Source organism: Xylocopa sonorina, chromosome 9, assembly GCF_050948175.1.
Source record: "Xylocopa sonorina isolate GNS202 chromosome 9, iyXylSono1_principal, whole genome shotgun sequence".
In the NCBI taxonomy this organism is placed as follows: Eukaryota; Metazoa; Arthropoda; class Insecta; order Hymenoptera; family Apidae; genus Xylocopa; species Xylocopa sonorina.
The window spans coordinates 3,827,039-3,847,336 of record NC_135201.1 but is presented as its reverse complement, the minus strand read 5'-3'; the positions used below and the strand labels follow the sequence as shown (position 1 = coordinate 3,847,336).

Sequence of the window (20,298 nt, the reverse complement as noted above, 5' to 3'; positions counted from 1 at the left end):
AAAATCGAAGAGACAGACGGCGATAGGGCCGGCGGCGCGTTCGTGGTATAAATTGGACGCAACAGCGACGGATAGGAGTACGAAGGAAGGATGATGGAGTTGCGAGCTGGAAAAAGGAGGGAGCCGAAGGGAATGCGAATAAAGAAGGGACAAAGTTCGAGACGGTTTGATTGAACGCGGATGTGCGTGTAGCCGATGGTGGCGGCCTGGAATCGTACACGGGGATCAGGGTGGGGGAGAGGTGGTAGGAATTATAGGTACTCCTTTTTCGTACAAGTTGCCGGCTCGATGCTATCTGCCTTCTTCTTCCGGGAATTTCGCAGTATAAATAGGAAGGCTGCGGGCCCGTCGAGTCGGGACGGGTCTAGTTAGAATTCGGCGCAGGTAAGCGAAACGCGGACTAACGAACGAGTATTTGGCACACGCAGGATTTATGCACCCCTCGAGTTTGGGGTGCGGAACACCCGGCGACATTCCAAGGTGCACGAAACCGTGGCTACACCCAGCTCTGGCTGGCGTCATCGGTTCGGTTGCACACAAGGTTGATCCGTGTATCGATCTGTCACCCGTTGTTACCACACTCGGATCGAGGTGACGTGACTTTTTGCCAAACGGACTAGGATTCATGCTCGAGCGTGAGTGTCGCGTTCACTGTGACGTCGGGCGATCATCGTTCGCTGCTGAAGAATCGCCGTGCAGAGCTGACGCGATACTATTCTCATCCGATCGAGGGATGCGACCGGGTAGATCCACGTATCCGCGCCCGTTGACTCCTGTGATCGTTCCGCGAAATTTAGAGAAGGATGATCCTGGGTGAGCATTCAGGTTTCGCTCGTTTGGGTGGCTGCCTGCCCGTGTTACCCGATGCCCCCTTCACCTTCACTGCACATATAAGGGCTACGAGCCCCGCGCACGCACCAGCGAAAAAACTGCATACGCATACGATAACGGGGGTGCGTGCCTGAGGGCTATCCTTATGGGGCTTGGGGAGGCCATACAACACTTTAGTAACCCCGTAATACCTCCCCTTTCAGCCAGGTAGCTAGCCTCCGAGTATAAAGTAGCCAGCTATCGCGCCTCCTCCCTCTTTCTCGCTCTCCTTCTCTCTCCTCCGCCCCTTTCTCGCTCCACCACCCTTTCCCCGTCATCGGCCCGTGTATGTACGTATGTATATATCGCGAGATTAAAGGGCTGCTGAGGAACTCGCGTCGAAAGGGACGTCCGTTATCTTTCACGGATATGTGACGATTTATCAAGCGCCCGCGTACGCTCGAGAACGCTCTCCTATTGTCTTTTCGGGAGCGAACCACTCTCGATGGAATCTATCATCGTCATTCTACTTTCCCCGTGGGGTGGACCGCGAGGATGTGTTCTCGAGAGCGTATCTCCACGGTCACATCTCGCGATGGGGTTCGACCGACGCGATTCAATCCGTAGACTCGCGAAACGAACGCTACAACGTGGAACATTTTTTTTCTTTTCATTCTCCCTCGTTATTAAAAATACGCGACGCCAACGTGTTTCGCTCGATCGTTCTTCTGTACTCTGTCGAACGCGTGCAAGTTTGTGCACGGTCGTATATGCAATCGTTGAACCTGCGGCGGTTGACTCGGCTCGTCGATCGATTAATCAAGTCATTGGTTCGATAAATTGACATGGAACAATGTAGTACAGCGTGGTGACACATGGTTACGATTTTAGGTAGGTTTCACGCAAAAGAGGACTCAAAGTTTCGAGGATCTCGCCGGCATATGAGACAACGCCTCCGACGTTACGGAGCTAAACGGAGAGCGCTAGAAATATACACGGCAAGTTAATTCAAGTGCATCGCCTTCGCTGTCGCTACGTACGTATGTATGTACATATCGTTCGATCTACAGTAACGGTCCACGAGCGAGTCGCTACCTTGTCACGATGGGATCGCAGTAATAATCGAGTTCCTCCTATTTTCTTTTCATTCTCTTTTCTCCTCTTCTCTCGGCTCCCTTTGAACCGATGATGCAAACAAGTGCACGGAGAAACGCCTGGAGAATATCAGCTTGTTAGCTTCCGATTGCGTCTCAAAGTGCGCAACGTAGTCAAACGTCACCGGTAGGATGAGAACAGTTTTCTTTTCTTTCTTTTTGCTTCTCTCTCTCTCTCTCTCTCGAGTGTTCTCGTCGAGTGTCTCGTATCTCTTGGAGAAATTCCTGTTTGAAACTGAACATTCGCCCGACAGAGGAGCACGAGACTCTGCCCGGACCAAGCCGTAGAAAGAAGTTGCATCCCTCACGGCGGTCCGTGTACCAACCCTTCCGCTGCGCCCGTTCCTTCACCGTTTCGACCCTTCGCACAAAGTCGCCAGGTTGATATACCCCTGCTAGAGAAGGTAATACTACTTGCCGGAGAAGCACTTCGTCCCGAGACCCTCGAATGAGAAACCAGCCCCAGGCCCACCGTCCTATACGACGACCAAGAATGAGTATTACACGCGCGGGACGTCATGTACCACTTTTTCCTCTTTTAGAGAGTTTGCCAACTGCTAACTGTTTAAACGTACGTGAAGTTCCCATCAGCTCTCGCCATTAGCGCCGGTCGACGCTAAGCGAGACGAAACGAAACGTTTGGGAACGTTTAAGCAATTGTATCGTTCGATCTCGATATTCCTAGGATAATATTGACCGAGAAGGATGCGCATAAGACTCTGCAGGTTTCTGGTAAAAGATCTTTAATCGACGGGGAATAAGAATTTGCATCGTGTATTTACAAGTTTGGCAAACATTCAGTTACAAAGTTTCGATACTTTTGAACGAACGTGTACACAGGTTTGGTAATATTAATTGGTATTGTACGATTACAGGTTTCGCTGAAGATGTCCTGCGACTGCTCGGCTATTTTTCAACTGAGCTGTGCACAAAGGTACATATGTGACACACGATCCAATTTATCGACAAACGCAGCTTGAGAATAGTAATTGGTATCGTATGATTACAGGTTACTCCAAAACGTGTGCGAGTGTTTCGATACTTTTGAACGTAGATGCGTACATACACAGGCATACAACTCTCCAGAACCCTCGAATCGCGTGTTATGAATGCGTAGAAACGCATTGGAAGTTTGCTAGCCGCTTCTGTCCTCGCTGGACAAACAATCCGCGTAAGTACACGGCAGGCGTGTGCATACGCGTACGACGCGTACTTTTTCGTCCGATCCGTTCGATCTGTTTCTCTGCCCAAGCCTATCGTTCACCTCTGACCGTTCACTCGTAAAATGCAAATCTAGGTAATGGTTGTACACGCTCGCTTTAAGTTGCCTCATTAAACGGGATCGTAAAATTCTTGGCACGCGGCGGTAATGATAATTACATCGAAGGCCGCGGTTCCAAGCGAAATATTATTATTTCCCTCTTCCCTCCGGAACTGGTGGCCAGCCCCGTTCCCAGCCCGCGCCGCCAGCTCCTTCTTCCGGGCAGCGTGCCTCGCGTTTTGAATTTTTTAAGGGCGAACCTCGAACGAGGAAAAGGGCGCGCGTCGCGACGCGTCGCGACGCGTCTCGTCGCCGTGGTGGCCACGGCAGGAGAGAAAAGATTGGTGCGTACGGAACGCGGGAATTTTCGCGTCCCGTTTCGGCGAAAGGGGAGCACTAACCTGACCGCCGGCAAGGACGAGCCCGCCCGAGGCGCCGCGCCGTCGAAGAAAAACAATAAAACGAGAATTGGCACGTCTGGCTTTAACTTGACTGCCGTAAAATCAACTGGCTGACTTGCCCGCTTATGCATCGCCGTACGTTTCTAACTGTCTCGACGGTGTCTTTAGCGCGTATACTTGGCCGCAACGAAATATGTACGTACTTAGCGGGCTGGACACAGGCGAACGTATTCCTGCGCCGCGCCGATAAGTTCTCAACGGGATGGAGGAGGATAGAGGAAGGGAGAGGGAGTTGGAGGGGGGAGCGGACTCTCGCGAATCGATTACGATCGGAAACGAAATGTGGCGAAAGGTGAGGAACGTGATGGTTAATTAAAAGTATAGACGGCCCCCTGCTTCCTCTGTTCCTCGTTGCCCGCGTCGCGCGCCAGTTTTACGAGAACGAACGAGAAAACGCGATTGGCACACCCCGTTGAAAGGGTACTCGTTGCGCCGTATCGGTTTCGCACGCCACCAAAATCATTCGATCGCTATTTGTTGCACACCAATTGCCTTCCAATCGTTTCTATCCGTCGTTGTCAGTTTTTACGTACAATTTAATCCACTGACAATCGACAGAGATCGCGAGAGGAGAAGCGTGCACGTGTTCGCGAGCTATTCGTACGTTGCCATCGCAGGAAATCCTGCTTTTTTTTTCTCCTTCTATATCGAAATAAAGTAAAATCCTCTCATCGTAGAAATACTTAACAACCGTCATTGAACAGTCACGTTTACGCTCTGTCGTTCACTTTACCTTGAAACATAAGAACGAATCTCTCCTCCACGCGCAGTTTCCATTTTTAATAAAAAAAACCGTTCGACCACGTGCGCTTATCATTTAAATATACGTATACACGTGTACAGACAGGCTGAACGATCCTGTCGCGCCGTGCGACATCAGTGCAAAACGCATGGCGGCGGCTGTCCAATAAGAAATGGCTTTATCTAGAGCCATCTATTGCCATCTAGATATTGTTACTTCCTATTGGACGACGACTGCCGCAACGCGTTTATGTTAGTGTCACACGGTGCGACAGACTCGTCACTGTCTGTACCTATCCATCGCGGATGGAAACGGATCAGCTGAAAGGCTCCGTGGTATACGAGAAAAATCGCGGAGGCCAGTCAAACCCCGCTCGTAGGATCCTCGAGAGCGGCGCACGCAACGTGTGACCGTCTAATCGGGTCCTGCACTCCAATCAATCGCTCGTTCAAATGAAACTGTACTTCGTAGACGAATCGACGAGAGTCCAGGCCAAAGGACGCAGGTAAAAGGCCATAAGTTGTTGGTCGAATGTTCGTAGCAAAGAGGCAGGCAAGTACGCGTGTCATGCAAAAGAAGTGGCAGCCAAAGAAGGTGGGTGACACCCATCGATTTTTAATGTGCGCGTAAGTATCTGGATAATAGTGATTTTCGCGGCTAAACGTAAGTAAAACGAACGATCCCTCGTCCGTTCGCAATAACGTTCGTTGAATCGAAACACGTACCCGTGTTAAGTTCGGGAAGGTACAGTCAGAACAGAAAGTCTATTGACGACATCTCTTCGGTTTTAGGTATTCAGAAAAACGCAACTGATTGGCTTAAGAGATCTTAACTAAGCTCGACTTAATTTAAACGGAGTAAAGAATCATAACAGGGTTTTTTTTTTTAATTTTAAAAATTTTAACGCGTACGTATATATAGTTTATTTAATTTTGTTTTTAGCGTGATCATTTTTGGAGGTCTGTCCAATTGTAATCAACGAACGAATCGATCGCTCGCACGCTATCGTATGCTTGAAACTGGGGGGGTGGCGCGTGTTGGTGAACTCTTGCCACCGACTGTACGTCGGTACGTACACGTATAATTAAATAACGCCAGTTGAAACGAGGCTTTTCAGCCGAACGGGGATTACGCGGGTAAAAGATACTTTTCGTTTAACTTTGACCCGAGATAAAATTGAAAAATATTGATATCGAGAAACGTTTGATCGGCTCGAAGAGGGGGAACAGAAAGGAGGATGTAGGAAGAGCTAAAGTACGTACGTGCACGATCCCCGAATCGTGCGATTTATAAATAGTCGATCCATAATGTTTTCTCGCCACGAATCTCTGAAATGTTGATAGGTTCGTTAATTAAGCGAGGAGAGACGGTAATCGTTTAGTGGCCCGAAAGTTTATCGCGGTGAACGGAAGACGTGTACACTCTGGCGCTGATTAAAAGAGAGCGCGAAGGAAGCGTCGAACGAAACGCGAATCCACGCCGCGTACGCGACGAGAACGATCGAGGCGTCCGTGAAACTGCTCTGCGTACCTGAAAAAAAAAAAAGAAGAGGAACGACGGAGGCGCAACTTGGCTTGCGAGATCAGAGAAGAATCGTAAATCGGGTACACGTTTCATCGAAAAACCATTTATTTCAGCGAATAAATATTCTATGAATACTCTCTACCTAGGAAGTACACATTATATATATATGTATATATATATAAGTATGCAGTATTCGCCGCTCATGTCTGGATACTGAGAGTACACAATTCCATTACTTTTTAATTCTAGGTACACATTGACAAACAAACGAAGGATGAAAATTAGGCGGGAAAAGAAACGATCGTGAACGTGGGGTGGTAAAAGGGTTGAAGGAGGTGGAGTGAAGGGAAGAGAGAGAAAGAGAGAGAGAGAGAGAGAGAGAGAGAGGGAGAAGGATGAAAGATGAAAGATGAAAGAAACAGTGGTAGACAGAGAAATAAGTGGACGAAAGATTCGAGTTTTCAATTTTTAGCGAACGATAGCACACCTTTGGATAGCCTTCGTACATATTCCCGTGAATTTTTATATGTTAACGCATCGGTTAACGATCGATGGATCGTTAAAATGTTCGAATCGAGCGAAAAAAAGAAGGAAAAAGACAGGAAGGAGGAATAATTTGAAGGCCGTTACGTTTCTAAGATTATTCTTGCGCCCGAGAGGAAAGAAATGAAGAACGTTGTGCACAAAGATTACGGATAGTTCTGAGATTCTCAGGACTGCTCGAAACGAGCCCAGACCGTGTTTACGGGTACGCTCTGGGTGCGTTTCACCGGTCGGTGTATTTTAGAGCCAAGCAACTAGATATCACAACGACACTATATCATAATTTACGAAATCACAAAAGATGCGGCTGAAAGAACGGCTACGAATCTCTGGTTGTTTGAAAAAAGTACACCCCGATCGTGTTTCTTAAGCGACGCCGCCGCGTGTCAGCCATGATGCCACGCGTGTACGATCCTCGCGTCACCGATGCACTCCGTCGACGGTCTAGATATAGCGCGAAGAAGAGGAGAAAGAAGAAAAAAAGAAAAGAAGAAAGGAAACATTCTCTCTGCAATCGAGTGCAACAGTGCTCCGATCGACGAGAAAGTGTACTTGTTTCCGTACGCATTCAGTCCAGATCCTTACAATTCGCATCTGTACACGTACCAAAAACCGTGTAATTAGGTTTAGAGAAAAGTGAAAGAAACACGTGTTCGCCTACGTAAGCAACGATTTTTTTGTTTTTTTCTTTTTGTTTTTTTTTCTTTTTTTTATACATCGTTCAACAAAAAAGTGTGGAAAATTTGTAGGAAAGCGACAATATACGGCCTAGGTACGACATATTTACACAACATCGTGCGCGCTTTCCTACACACGCATTCACACGACCCACTAAAGGAAAATGAAAGAAAACAGAGGGGGGAGGAGAGTGTTTATGCGTTTATATACGTGCATGCAGAAAGAGAGAGAATATGTGCGCGCGTGTGTCTGTTTGCGTTTTCTGAAAAGGACAGATCGAGAGAGAGAGAGAGAGAGAGAGAAAGGGAGTATATGTGTGTGTGTCTGTAAGAGGAGAGAAAAAGAGAGAGAGTGAGAAATATTGAAAAAGTATGATTCACTGTACACAGAGATCTTTCGGCCAACACGTTTTCACCGATCAACGACGACTACCGGAAACGAATCGTTCCACCTTTGTATCCTCGTATTGCTTTTTAGAAAGGCGACATTGTGCAAGGGAACATCGTGACGATATGGTTTGTTTTCGTTTTGCGTGGCTCGTAGAGATTCTAGTCGCGATAAAGACGGATTATCAAAAACCATTACCGGGGGTTGATTTAAAATGCAATAAGCTCCCGTATAAAAAATAATTCTTTCGCGGTCGTTCTCCTTAGATCAGGTGTAAACGCATCGACACCTTAATAATAATACCGTGACTCTAGGAACTATCCGCCTTGCCGTGGACCATAAACGACTATCAAGGTGCCCGTTACAACTAGCCATTAAGAGAAAAAAAAAAGAAAAAAAAAAAAAGAAAAAAACAGACTCTCGCGCCCGCCGTGTCGTTTAACGATCGGGGGCGCGTTCGTTAAAACTCTACGACCAATCTCGTTCCTCGTGTCCCGAAAAAAAATAAACGGGATCCGCGGCACCGTACCCAACCCCAAACAAGGCACTTTCAGTCTATCGAATGAGGACTTGTCGGAGATGAAACAACGACGACGACGGCCGACAAAAGCTGCGTCGTATCGTCGATGGAAATCCGAGGGGACTCCAGAAAAAGAGAGAGAGAGAGAGTGAGAGAGAAAGAGTGTGTGTGTAAGAAGAAGGCATAGAGAAAGAGAGGGAGAGAGAGAGAGAGAGTAAGAGAATAACACAAAAAATGGGACGTGTGGAAAGAATAGAGAAAAATTGGGAAATTAGGGATAAACGGTATCCACGATTTCTCGGTGGATCTAAATACGTCTTCCTCGCCGTCGTTGCTCGTCTCGAGCCTGTCTAAGGTGGACTACGAGCATCCACATTTCTCGACGACCATGCCTGGCAATCGCGAGAACACGATTTGATACTCGTTATCGAAATACAGCATCGTGATCTCGGAGAGTTTCCTGGGGGCGCAACACGGGCCAGAGTTGTTAGGCGGCTCCGCAAGGCTGACGATGTGGGTGTTCGGGTACGCTGGCAGAAAGGCCATTGGACAGTCGCCCGAACAGTAATTGGCATCGTATCTAAGACAGAAAATTTTCATGCGTTTACATATGCGCGGTAATCGTGGCAGCCCTGTATCACGTACGCTAACGTACATAATACAGGATCTTACGTGCGATTGAGTGATACGCGAAACCGACACGAGTACGAGTGCTCGACGAATGTAAGGAAACAGAAGAATCAGGAAAAGTAGGAAGAAGTGGTTGGACACTGACAGGCGAAACGCGACTTACTTCTTGGGCGCGATTATCCAATCCCACCCGAACTTCTCGAAGTCCACGGTGAGCTTGTATCGACAGCATCTAGTCTCCTGGCTGGCTTCGTCGCAATTAAGTCCTACGTTTCTCTTGACCCTCGCCCCCCTTCGCGAGTCGAGTTCTTGCGTCTGCACTTCGAGGTACGGCGCGTACTCCGCACCGGGATTAGTCTCGACCAACTTGGAATTTCTACGATGATTACCACCGGCCGCGGAGATCTTCAACGCGACACCCAGATTGTCCCGCGGATGCTTGAACCATTCCGCGACCATTCTCCTCAACTCGATCGTGACCCAGTTGCCTCTGCAACCGACCGGTCGAGGATGCTTGGTGGTCAACGGCGGGCCCAACGACGGGCCACCGGACTCTGTACCGCCGCGCAGGATCCTCTGCAACGTGATCGTGACGGGTCCGTCCTCGTGGCTGTCCGCGTCCTCCGGATCACCTGGATCGTCCAGCTCCGCGCCCTCCTGGCTCGTGCCCCATATCCACAGGGACAATTCCGCCCTGGTCACCCTGTGCTGGACCACCTTGTCGGAGAACTTGAAGTAGAGAACGTCGAGGCTGCCCTTCGAGTGCCGTAGCCTCTGATCTGAAACACAGCCAACCACCAGGTCCGTGTGTAATTAGACCGCGTTAGTCCAACGTGTAAATCGTTCGCCGCGACACATCCGCCAGCATCGAAACGAAATAGCCGCTACCGAGTCGATACCACGATTGGCGATAAATCAAGTGGCAACCCGGCCGGAGGATTTCTTGCTGCCTCCGGGGAGATTACGCGGAGACCTTGCCCGGTGTCGGCGCGCGGTTACGTCCGACATTTACCAACGACGGCAAATGGCAGCGTGGATCGTGCGTAGAGAGCGGCGCGCGCACGGGGATCGGCGATCGACAGAGATCGATCGGCGGAGAACAGAGGAAAGGGGTCGCGGGGAGCGGTCGACGGGGAGAACGGAGAACGGAAAAAGGTGAAGCGAGTTTATACGCAGCCACGTTGCAAAGCACGTTAGTCTCGACCCTATTCAGGCCATCGTTCGCTGAGACCGCCTTCCATGAAGGGTAAAGGCTGCCTGAAATCGTACCGTTACGCGGACTACGTTTTTCCTTTATCGATCAATCGGCGGCGATCTCCTCCTTTCCGTATCGATACCGTGCCGCTGGTTCGCGTCCTGGTATTCGCCGCCGCCGCCGCCGCCGCGCGATTCTCTCTAGAAACGTACGCGTCAGACGAGCAGTCGCGAAACGTCCGATCGAATCTCTCTGGTAGAAACGGGCAAGACGAACGCGCGTCTGACAACGGAACCGGTGTCACCCTAGCGGCGGCAACTGACAGACCACCCCGTCGAAGGGTGGTGTGTGCTAGAGCGTGGTACAGACGGAACGGGTTCAATTATTAGAGGGCGAGCGCGTCATTCGAATTCTGGTGTCAGCCAAAGACCGTTATCGTCGTCACTGTCGTACTACTACGCGTCATACGTTTTATTTCCGGCGACGTTCAGCGATAATTATTTATCAGAGCCCCTGGTGCCCCTTCCTCCGAGCGCTGCTCCGCCGTTCGGCTCCCTGGGCTCTCTCGTTCCCACGCCAGCGAACCGCCATGGAAACGACGAGCAATTAGCGTTTCCCCAAATCGATTTGCGCCGCGGATAATCGCGTCCCCCCATTTGCGCCGGACGGATCGTCGTCTCTCGCTGTTGCGTATCGCACGAGCGCGTTAAACAAGTTGTAATAACGCAGTCGAATAAAACGAAACGGAAGACCGCGAGAGATACGTTTCTGCCTCGATCGCGTTTCGAACGCTGGAATCGTCGTGTCGCCGTTTAACGCGGTTCAGCATCTTAGACGAAGCATACTACCATCCCTCTCTCTCTCTCTCTCTCTCTCTCCCCTTCTTTTTTCTTATCCTTAATTTAGGAGTTGTCCTTCTTTGTGTTTGCAGGTCAGACTGGCTGGAATGAGTCACGCTCTTGTGCCGAAAGGCGTGGATGGAAAGAGCGGCGAGACAGAAAGATGGCAATTTTATTTTTGTCCAGACGCGGCTACCGCCCGTCTGGCACGGAATCTTTAAAAGCACGCTCGAAGCCTGCACCAGGCGGGGGGAAACCAACCACCACCGGGGACTCCGAATTCGCGACAGAAACGAGCGATAAAAATAAAGAGAGAGAGAGGGGGAGAGAGAAGAAAGCAAAAAAAAAAAAAGAAAAAAAGAGGAAAAAACAGCGAGAACTACCAGTCGAGGGAAAGTATCGGGGATCAACGAAGAGATCCTGTTGTTTCTGGGAGGATCTCGCCCCCCCTCCCCCTCCCCCTCCCCCCAGAAATTCCACGGGCCCGTCCGCCGATCTGAAACACGTGGCGACAGGACGCGGTACGCGGATTTTACATCTGGTGGCGAGTAGACGCAAATAAATGCGTGGAGCGAGCGCGACAGAGGAAGGAAGAAAGAGGCTGGACGGAAAGTAAAAAGAGAAAAAAACGTAGCCCGAGCATAGAAGAGGTACAACAAGGCTAAAACGTCAAGTACGCATCGTGCTTCGGCGGTGTGGTTGAGATAAATATAGTTTTAGCGAACGGAGGTCAGTCGCATTGCAAGACTGTACTGTAGAATCGTTTTCTAGTTTCTTACGCTGCGGCCACGTTTTCGATCCACGCGTGCACACGCGCCGAGAACATTCAGACGTAAAAAGATACACCGTGGCTGGTACGCGGCTGCGACAGGGACGCTACCGACTGGCAATACCGATCAGACGGCTGGACGATCGATAAACTTTTCATTTCGCCGCAATCGAACACCCGCTGCGGCTATACGCGCGCAATCAATGCCATTTCGAAAGCTTCTGAAAGTTTACGTCGCTCGAGAAACTTCACGTGTCAACCTGATCGAACTTAAACGCGATCCAACGTATCACTAATCTCTATCTTCTCGTTCGTCTTGTCTCGATGGCTGCGATCGAGGGAAAACGTAACGATCGACTCGACGACGCTGAAAACTCGACAGAGCGAACGATAGAAATTATCATCTCATTGAAATGCTCGAACTCTAATTTACACTGTTCACTTTGCGAGAGACGCCAAGCTTGATGCAAGGGACAGGCAATATGGCGGGTTACCGCCAATTTTTCAGGTACCTCGCAAGTTTGAATTTCCACTGACTCCAGTTGTGCGCGAGTTTAAATGTACGCTCTGATGGAACAGAAGCGTATCGATGATTCACGGATACGGTGTATTAATATATCGGCGGGAGGAGTAAACGTGGAAAGCGAAAAGGAGAGGTCGAAGATTGAACGAGTGGAAATGATGGGAAAGAAGAACGGTGATACCGCGGTGTCGTGGCCCTGCCTATAAATAAATGAAGAAATAATTGATACGAGACGCGACCTCCTGTCCGTCTCGCTCCGTACCCGCGCTTACGTATCCTCCGCTGCACTTTTCGCCGCTATCGTCCGGTTAGGCTGTTTCGCTCTTGCTCGCGGCAGCCGTCGCTCCACTTGTAAGGGCGACGACGTTTAAAAATATCGCCGCGACAAATCGTCTAGTAACGGCGCGTAATTCGGTTCGATTAGACAAGCGTTCGGCCAAGATCGATGGAATAAGCGCGAGCGAGTCGCAGTTCGCGCGAACCGTGTTTCTTCCAGAAACTCCTCGATCTCGAACCTCTTCGCCATCGAACAAAGCGTTACGTGACAGGAAATTACGTTCTACTCTTGTATCGTCATGGATACTTTGCTAAAATAATCGTTTAAAAATTTTCACCTAACATCGATCCGAATCATCCCTCGTTCACCGCGTGTTTCCTTACTCGGTCGGAGGACTGTTCGACGAGCGTTAAAAACGGAAGCGCTCGACGTGAAAGCAGCTCGTACCAAGTGAATTGTCAGGAAAGCGGCTTACGTAGAACACTTTCATCCTCTAAGCCCTTCAATTCTGGCGAAACAGAATTCGGTAGCGAGTAATCGATTCGGCGATCGGTCGAGCGTACGAGAGACTTGTTGGTCTATTCGTCGGCTACGCAGTCAACTGTACAAAGAGGGGTGGAAACTTTGCGTGAGCCTAGAGATGTATCTGCACACCTACACGACAGGCCGTTGAACCCCGAAATTAATGTGGTAGGTAATGCATCCATTCCACATCCCCTCCTCTGTCTACCTTGCTCTCTCTCTCTCTCTCTCTCTCACTCTCTTTCTCTCTCCGTCTCGCGCTGGTATCATTGAAACTCGCTCGATAAAATGCCCTCCGGCTTTTACTTGGAAATATTTACCCGATCGCGCTAACAATCCTCGGCTAAAATACCTGTCGAGGTGAACGTCCGTTCGCGTATCATTCGCGCCAAGGACATCAATTCTGCCGCGATTCGTTCATGCGATTCGATTCGTTTCGCACGAAAGTTCGAGGTGAGCCTAGGCACGTTCACGCGGCCGCGTTGCCGGTAGTAAAATGTTATCGAGATCGGCTTCCGTTCGCGAAACGCGCCCCCACGGAACGTGTGGATCGCGCGCGAATCGAACGCGGGCTAATCGCCGGTACCGATCGATGATAAATTTCGTTTAACGCGCGGAGAGCCTCCTCGACGCGCTGCCACCGCGTGTACGTACGTGCCCCGCGTATCTGCGAACGGTTATCGCCGTTTCCGGTACACGTTTCGCTGAAAGCGTGCTCCACGCGTCGGGAAGTCTGTCCCTGTCGGACGGAGGGGTTGCTCGAAACAGATCGCTGAGGGCTGTGGAGAAAGAAAGAGAGAGAGAGAGAGAGAAAGAGAGAGCACGTTCACGGCACAACACCGGACGTAAAAACTGCCGCCCCTAAGTAATTTCCATCGCGTGACGAAGCCGGCCTGCAATTGTGACTGCACTTGGACAGTATAACACAGCGTAACTCGATAAAATTCGCATTTGGGTCACGCGTCCCCTACCTCTTTCTCCTCCCTCTTTCATCCCTGTCCGCCGCTTTCTTTCACTGACCCTCGCCTACGCTTCCTTCGTTTGGTTCCTCCTTACGTGCTGCTTCGACTGTCAGCCGAGGATCGCGTGCATTCGAGACCGACTCGCGCACCTTTTCGAGAGACGAAAGGGTGCTCGATGGTGAGGTAGAGAGAGGGAGAGAGACGGAGAGAGAACGCCACTTCTAACATCCGATCCGTTCGCCGATTTTGCGTGCACGCAATTCGAACGACAGAGGAACGAGTCGTCGACGATAACGCGAGCCATTCTATCAGCCCCGGCTGCTTCTCCTCGGTCGGCTCTCGCGAGTCGAGGTCGAGCAACACACTTTTATCGGGTGAATCGTACGGAAACTAGATTCCACTTCGCCACTGGTGGCGACGTATTCAGAGGAAGAGGATGCGTACAGCGTACCAGAGACAACAAGCTGATTCTTTTCAGCGATATTATTTGCAACGACGACGATCGCATCGGTGAATGTCGATGAACGAAGAAAAGAGAAAGACAGAGAAACTGACCAGGTAGCGATCGCGTATGAAATGAGAATCTGTCCTGCTAAGGTGGTAACACGAGACGCGTACTCGGTGTTGATCTAATAATATTGTAGGTGCACGTCCAGCCGACGTTAATACCCATCGAATTGTTATGTAACTGTACTAAGTCCTTAAATGCGTTCGCGTTGCAACGTGGCACCGATATTCGCGCTTTTAATATCTGCGCGCGAGTCAGGAACACGAGAAACTGGTTTTCTAGATCGCCGATAGAGCCGACGGCTGATCAATCGGCTATTATTAACGACATCGTCCATCGACGACACGATCTCCCTCCGGATCCATCCATGAAATCGAGACGATTTTTGTTTGCTTTTTCTTTCGATCGCTCGTGCATTTTCACGCGTTCGCGTGTATCGAAACTTTTGCCACGGATTCGGTTATTTAAGTTCGAGAGGAGAAAGGGGAAAGAAAGATCGTAATTGCGTAAGACTGGGTACGAGGACTGGCTCCAGTCGCTCGTCCCAAATTTGTGCGCCAGAAATCTGGTCGTCTCAATAAAATGTCTGTTCTCTCTGCTTTCTTGCCACTGCGTCGATTCTGTTCTTCATTTGAGTATCGTTGCAGCCGCGTCTATTCGTTCGCCTACGAATTTCCAATGAAAAATTCGTCGTTTCTGACCGTTCCTTTTCCCTTTCAGGTATCGTCGAGGGAATAAACGAGGAGCGTCGATGAATCGTAGCAGTAACGTCCGACGATGCAGCAAAAAAAGAAAGAAGACGACGAAAGGGATCGGCGGCGAATTGAGAATCACTGGAGGAGGACGGCGCCTGTCTGCGAGTATGCTGACCGCAGTGCTACTACCTACACTGTCATTATTCTAAGTTTGTATATCCATTTCAGATTTATTCATTTCACCGGGAGCCCCAGGCGTACTCGAGTTGAGAAATAACATAAGTAGGGACTACTGGTCTTTTCCGTTGAACAACTCTGCTGAGACCCCTATACACATCTCGCCCATGCCATCACCAATCTACTTTGGACATTTCGAACGTTCGAAAATCGCGTCTCTCGCGTTTCAAACACTTCAAAGAACAGAACGAGTTACAATATCCCATAAAAGAGAACAAAACCGAAGAGGAAGAGAGAAACTGTCCCATCGCATCGTCAGACTTAAGCGAAACAGTAGGTTGCGTCACGTTATGTCTCAATAAATAACTCAGTGTAAATGGCGATACCAAAACCGACAGATATTCGTGTTCTTAACGTCGAAACAATCGAATGCAACGCGGCTGACAGGTATCCAGGCAGAAAACTGAACTTATGCGAGACACATGAACGCGGCCGCGGCGATCGTCGTCCCGCGTGGCGGACCGAAAATGTAAAAGTTCTAACAGCGGCCTGCCACCTCCGGAGACAGCTTTAACGCGATAATAAGCGATGGGCCTGACCTAGGCTGTGCATCGACCGTGACCTTCGTGGCGGATCGAGGCCGGTTCTTCGTTCGTCTGTACTTGGAATTCGTATCGATCGCTGGACCATCACCGCCTCCCCCTCTACCGCCGCGGTTCGGAACGCTCTGCCAATTTCTGGACGGTTCTGGAAACGGCGCACGGAACGGACACTTTCAAGGCCGATCGGGGACTATATTTAATATCGCACGGGGACACGAGACGGGGCGTCGGTGGTGGAGCCAGTTCGGAACCACTGTGTCAGCGAACGCGTTACTCCGCGGCCAGCAAACGTTGACGAATTCTTTTCGGACGGCAGAACGCGAGATCGCTCGACGTTTCCACCATGGGATCGTTTCCTGATCGCGCGAGCGAGTCCATCAAAGACGGACGAAGCGTGTTGCTGCGTTTATTAAGTACCAAGTTTTCGATATAGTTATAAATTATCCATAATGGAATTGGAAACGCGATCGAGATTATCGGTTGGTATACAAGAATTACGTATAATTTTAAGTACAACTTGTAACGTTTGAAGAGCGTTCAATGGCTGGGTTCACAGGGCAGTTGGAAGCCATTCGATGCAACCGAAAGGAAGCAGAATTTTCAATGCGAGACATCGCGTTCGTTGGAAGCTGCTCGGTTACCAACGTCGACGAGAAAGTGATACAAAGTATCTCTAAATATGTTTCGAGGCGGGCCCCAAGGGGACTCGTGCGATCGTGGAGGCAAAAGGGGCAAAAGATGGCGCGCGCGGATCGACGCAACGCTCGAACGCGGAGAGATCGACTCAAGCGGCACAAGGATCGATCGATCTCTCGAGGACGAGGGCGCAAAAAATAGAGGATCGCCCCGCCGAAGGAGAGATCGAGATAGGGCACGGACGGAAGGCCGGAACGGAGGGAAAAGTACGGAGAAAGGGCGAGAGGAATTCGCGAAAAGGGACGACGGATCGTTTCTTCGCGCTGGGGTTCACGTGAAAAAGAAGAAGAAGAAGCAGAGGAAGGAGAAGAAGAGCAGGGACAAGTAGAAACGAGCTGGAGGGGGCAGGACGGGCGGAGGACGAAGGCGTCGCGGTAAAAAATTGCGAGCGAATACAGAGAATGAAAGCGTGGAAAAGATTGCGAATCAACGATCGTGCAGGGGGGGGGGAAAAAATTGGGTGAACGCCGAAGAGGAATGCCGACGTCCACCAGTGGCAAAAAGAAGGAGAAAACGGAGGAAAAAAGCCCACAGAGAGAGAGAGAGAGAGAAAGAGAGAGGGAGAAAGACGATAAGGCGTACACGCGGAGAGGTCAGGTGGAGGGAGGGTGTAAGAAAAAGGGGAGGTGGGAAAGGAAGAGGAAGAAAAAGAGAAACGGGGAGGAGAGCACGCGAATATGGAAAAAAAGGAGAGAATAGAAGGGCGGCAGGTAAAGAATTGCATAAAAAAAAGAGAGAGAGAGGAGAAGAGACGAGGAGTTCGCACGAGAGCGAATAGCAGAGCGATCGTGAGCCTCCTGCAACGACTTTTGGCCATTCGAGGAGAAGCAATATAGGTCGCCCGAGGCGATAACCCTCTACGAATTTGATACTGGTTCGGCATCGGCACGATACCATCTCTCTTGTTGTTCCCTTCTCATCGGCGAATCTCTCTTTTCTCTCTCTCTCTGTCTCTCTCTCGGTCGGTTCTCTTTCCTTCGGGGTGAAACGATGAGAAAAAAGAAGGAGCGCATCTAAACGAGTCGCGGCATCTAGAAATCTCTACGCTCGAGGATGCCTCGCCAATCGAACCGATACCGAGCAGAGTCTATCGAGACGCGAGCGGTTACTCGTTAGATATTATTGAAATCGTTCCGTTTGGCTGTATCTCGCCGATAACGGGATTGGAGACGTTACTTTCGAAACTCGGACACATTTAGCCGTAATTATCAGCCACGTAACAAATTTCTGACCGTCTCGAGGCGAGGCGAAATACGCCCGCGTCGCTGCGAGCTCTCGCCGCGATCGTTCGATTTAAATTAGGGGTGAGAGAGCAGAGAGAAAGAGAGAGATTCGCGCGGCTCTCTAAAGACGGTCGTCGGTCCGATTCGCGGGCTCCTCGACACGGTGCTCTAAAAATGCAAAATTTCACGGCGGTAGCCGGGCTTAATAAACGATCCAGCCGTATTTTCGCAATTACACAGAGAAAAATTCGTGGGGCATAATACCACCCCGAGGTCGCCGACAAAGTATCGGTAACGGGACATTCCTCTCGATCGTTTACCAACAATGACCCTGCAATTACGCGATAATGGGAAAGCCAACCCGCTTAACAGTCCCCCCCAAGTATCGGTAATCACAAGTTACAGGACGTTTAATACAACGAGACGAAAAATTGTCGTGTTGCGTGCGAGTCCTGTCAACCAGGACGATCCGCCGGCGGATCGGCCGTTAAATTTTAAACCGTTCGGAAATTATCGGCTTCTTTGCGTTTCGAGGGAGCAGACCGCCTGGTCGTCCGTCTCGAAGACGATAGTGGAAGATTGGGACGCGTACGCGTCAGAATGAGAAACGAGAAACGGCCCAAGGGGGAGAGAGAGAGATAGAGAGAGAGAGAGAGAGAGAGAGATAGGGGACTTAAACACAGGTTATAACCACCGACGTGATTATTACGCGATTTACGTTGAAAGCATTAAAGGGAATTTCACCTCGGGGATAGCGGCTCCGTGCTATCTTCATCTCTTTTCCACGCCTCGCAACTTCATCGTTACGCGTTATAAATTTAAGTTTGTGCTCAGATCGCTAACCGCGATACGTCTCCGAATCCTTGCTCGAGCTGGCGATACATCTTATCTCTTACACGCATTCGGATTAAATCGTAATCATCGTCGGTTGTGGCTTGTGACGCGCGCGAGGAATCATTTTTTAATTATCGCCAGCCACGTCTCCCGATTGAAATTCTCAGATTGTTCTCGTCGCCGTTCCGAGCGAACGTTTAAATAGGGATTGATTGTGACATTAGAGAGAGGCTACGTCCGCCTCGTGCTCCGTAGAAGAGAATCGAATCGAGTCGAAAGGCGAACGGTCGAGGTTGCCCGGGAAAATAGCTAGGGTGGGCTGACGTACGATGCCACGCGATGACTGTGTATGCATGTATGTAAATACATTATAACCTGGTTAACCGTGAGCGATCACGGTTCTTAGGCTACCCCTACGGAACAGCCCTCGGTGCATAAAGCGATTGGACTACGCGGACCAAGTATCTGCGTACTAAAAAAAAGTTCGATAAGGCTTATTTTCGCCTTCTGACCGACCCTCGAAGCCAAAAGGCGGGATCGAATTTCAAATCGATGCACGGGTTCGTGCCAGCGGCAGAAGCGGAACGAGGGAAGAAGCCTGAAATATTTTTCCGCCTGGCGAAAAGGGTTCGATCGAACGGCGAATTTAGAATACGCGATGCGAATCGGTGGACTCGCGTAACTCGACTACGACACCTTATCCACCCGCGTCTGCTCTCTGTTCTTCTGTGCGCGCGAGAAGAAGAAATAGGAGAGAAAAATGAAGAAAAGGAGCTACAGGCTAATCTCGTTACCAAGCCTCGTTCGTCAATCAACCCGTTAACAGGCAAAGTCATGGGCGAGTTATATAATTTTTCGTGTTGTTTAATCGAACGAACGTATCGCGGTCGCGTGCGTTTCAATTGAAACTACAATGTTGCGAATTGCTGTTGCGACGTAAACGATCGCGGATGACAATACGAAGAGCTCGTGGGGTTGGAAAGGTTAATTCGATTAACGTCGCTAAGGAAAAACACCGACGACGGTTACGGCTGCAACGATGCGATGCGTAACGATCGTTGCAACCGTTATACGTGCTAGCAAACGAGAAACAATATGGTTTTTACGTAACGTCGTTATTATTGAAATAGTTGATCGGTGTTGCCGAGAGATTGGCCCGTTGCAACGCGTCGCGGGAGACCGTGGTAGAAGAATCGAGAAAAGGAATTGAAGAACTTACGAGGTTGCGCCAGGGCAAAGACGCTCTCCGTTTTAGCAGCGTACTCGTCGATCTCCTCGTAGTGCGTGATACCGGGCTCGTGCGGTTGAGGTTGGTCCGCTTGCATCCCGTACGAATCCATCAGCTTCGACAGAGACGCGATTCTGGGCAGCGCTCTGCCCGTCATGTTTGGTGCTTGTTTCAAGCCAAGCTTGTTCAAAATCTGCTCCTTGATCGCCTCCAGGCTCAGGGCCCTGATCTCCTCGTGCATCCTACACGCGTTACAGGTGTTACCAGCGTCCGCGAGATATCTGACACGAGTTCTTTCGATGCCAGGAGCGTCGAAGGCACCGAACAGGACTAGCAACAGTAGTAGCAGCGCCCCCCTGACCATCTTGCTCAAGGTCACTCCTTAGTCGGATCAGTTACGATCGGCTCCCTTCGCGAAACGAGCGATCAGATGTTCGAATTCATGGCTACACTTTGCCAAACTTTTGCCCTGATCCTTTTTCACCCTGGACGCGACCAAAAAGAGACAAAAAGAAAAAACGAAAAGGGTTGCTCGCCC

At 50.0% G+C, this 20,298-nt stretch overlaps 2 protein-coding genes across 2 annotated transcripts in view; one reads left to right on the top strand and one right to left on the bottom strand.

The window, feature by feature from the left end:
- Nucleotides 1–20,298, top strand: part of LOC143427487 (uncharacterized) — a 161,142-nt gene that overhangs the window by 108,064 nt on the left and 32,780 nt on the right. The window lies entirely within an intron of this gene.
- Nucleotides 7,513–20,257, bottom strand: LOC143427087 (growth/differentiation factor 8). Its single transcript, XM_076900978.1, has 3 exons — nt 19,752–20,257; nt 8,874–9,489; nt 7,513–8,660 (listed from the first exon to the last, which is right to left on the bottom strand). Exons 1-3 carry the CDS (start codon nt 20,122–20,124, stop codon nt 8,441–8,443), a joined length of 1,209 nt encoding a protein of 402 aa, XP_076757093.1. The 5' UTR covers nt 20,125–20,257; the 3' UTR covers nt 7,513–8,440.

What these genes read in the sequence shown, in the direction of transcription:
- LOC143427087 (XM_076900978.1), bottom strand. Translation starts at nt 20,124, where the DNA reads ATGGTCAGGGGGGCGCTGCTACTACTGTTGCTAGTCCTGTTCGGTGCC. An exon ending in CTTTGCCCTGGCGCAACCTC is followed by an intron (nt 9,490 to 19,751) that starts GTAAGTTCTTCA and finishes GCTGTGTTTCAG; the next exon opens with ATCAGAGGCTACGGCACTCG. An exon ending in TGGATAATCGCGCCCAAGAA is followed by an intron (nt 8,661 to 8,873) that starts GTAAGTCGCGTT and finishes TTTCTGTCTTAG; the next exon opens with ATACGATGCCAATTACTGTT.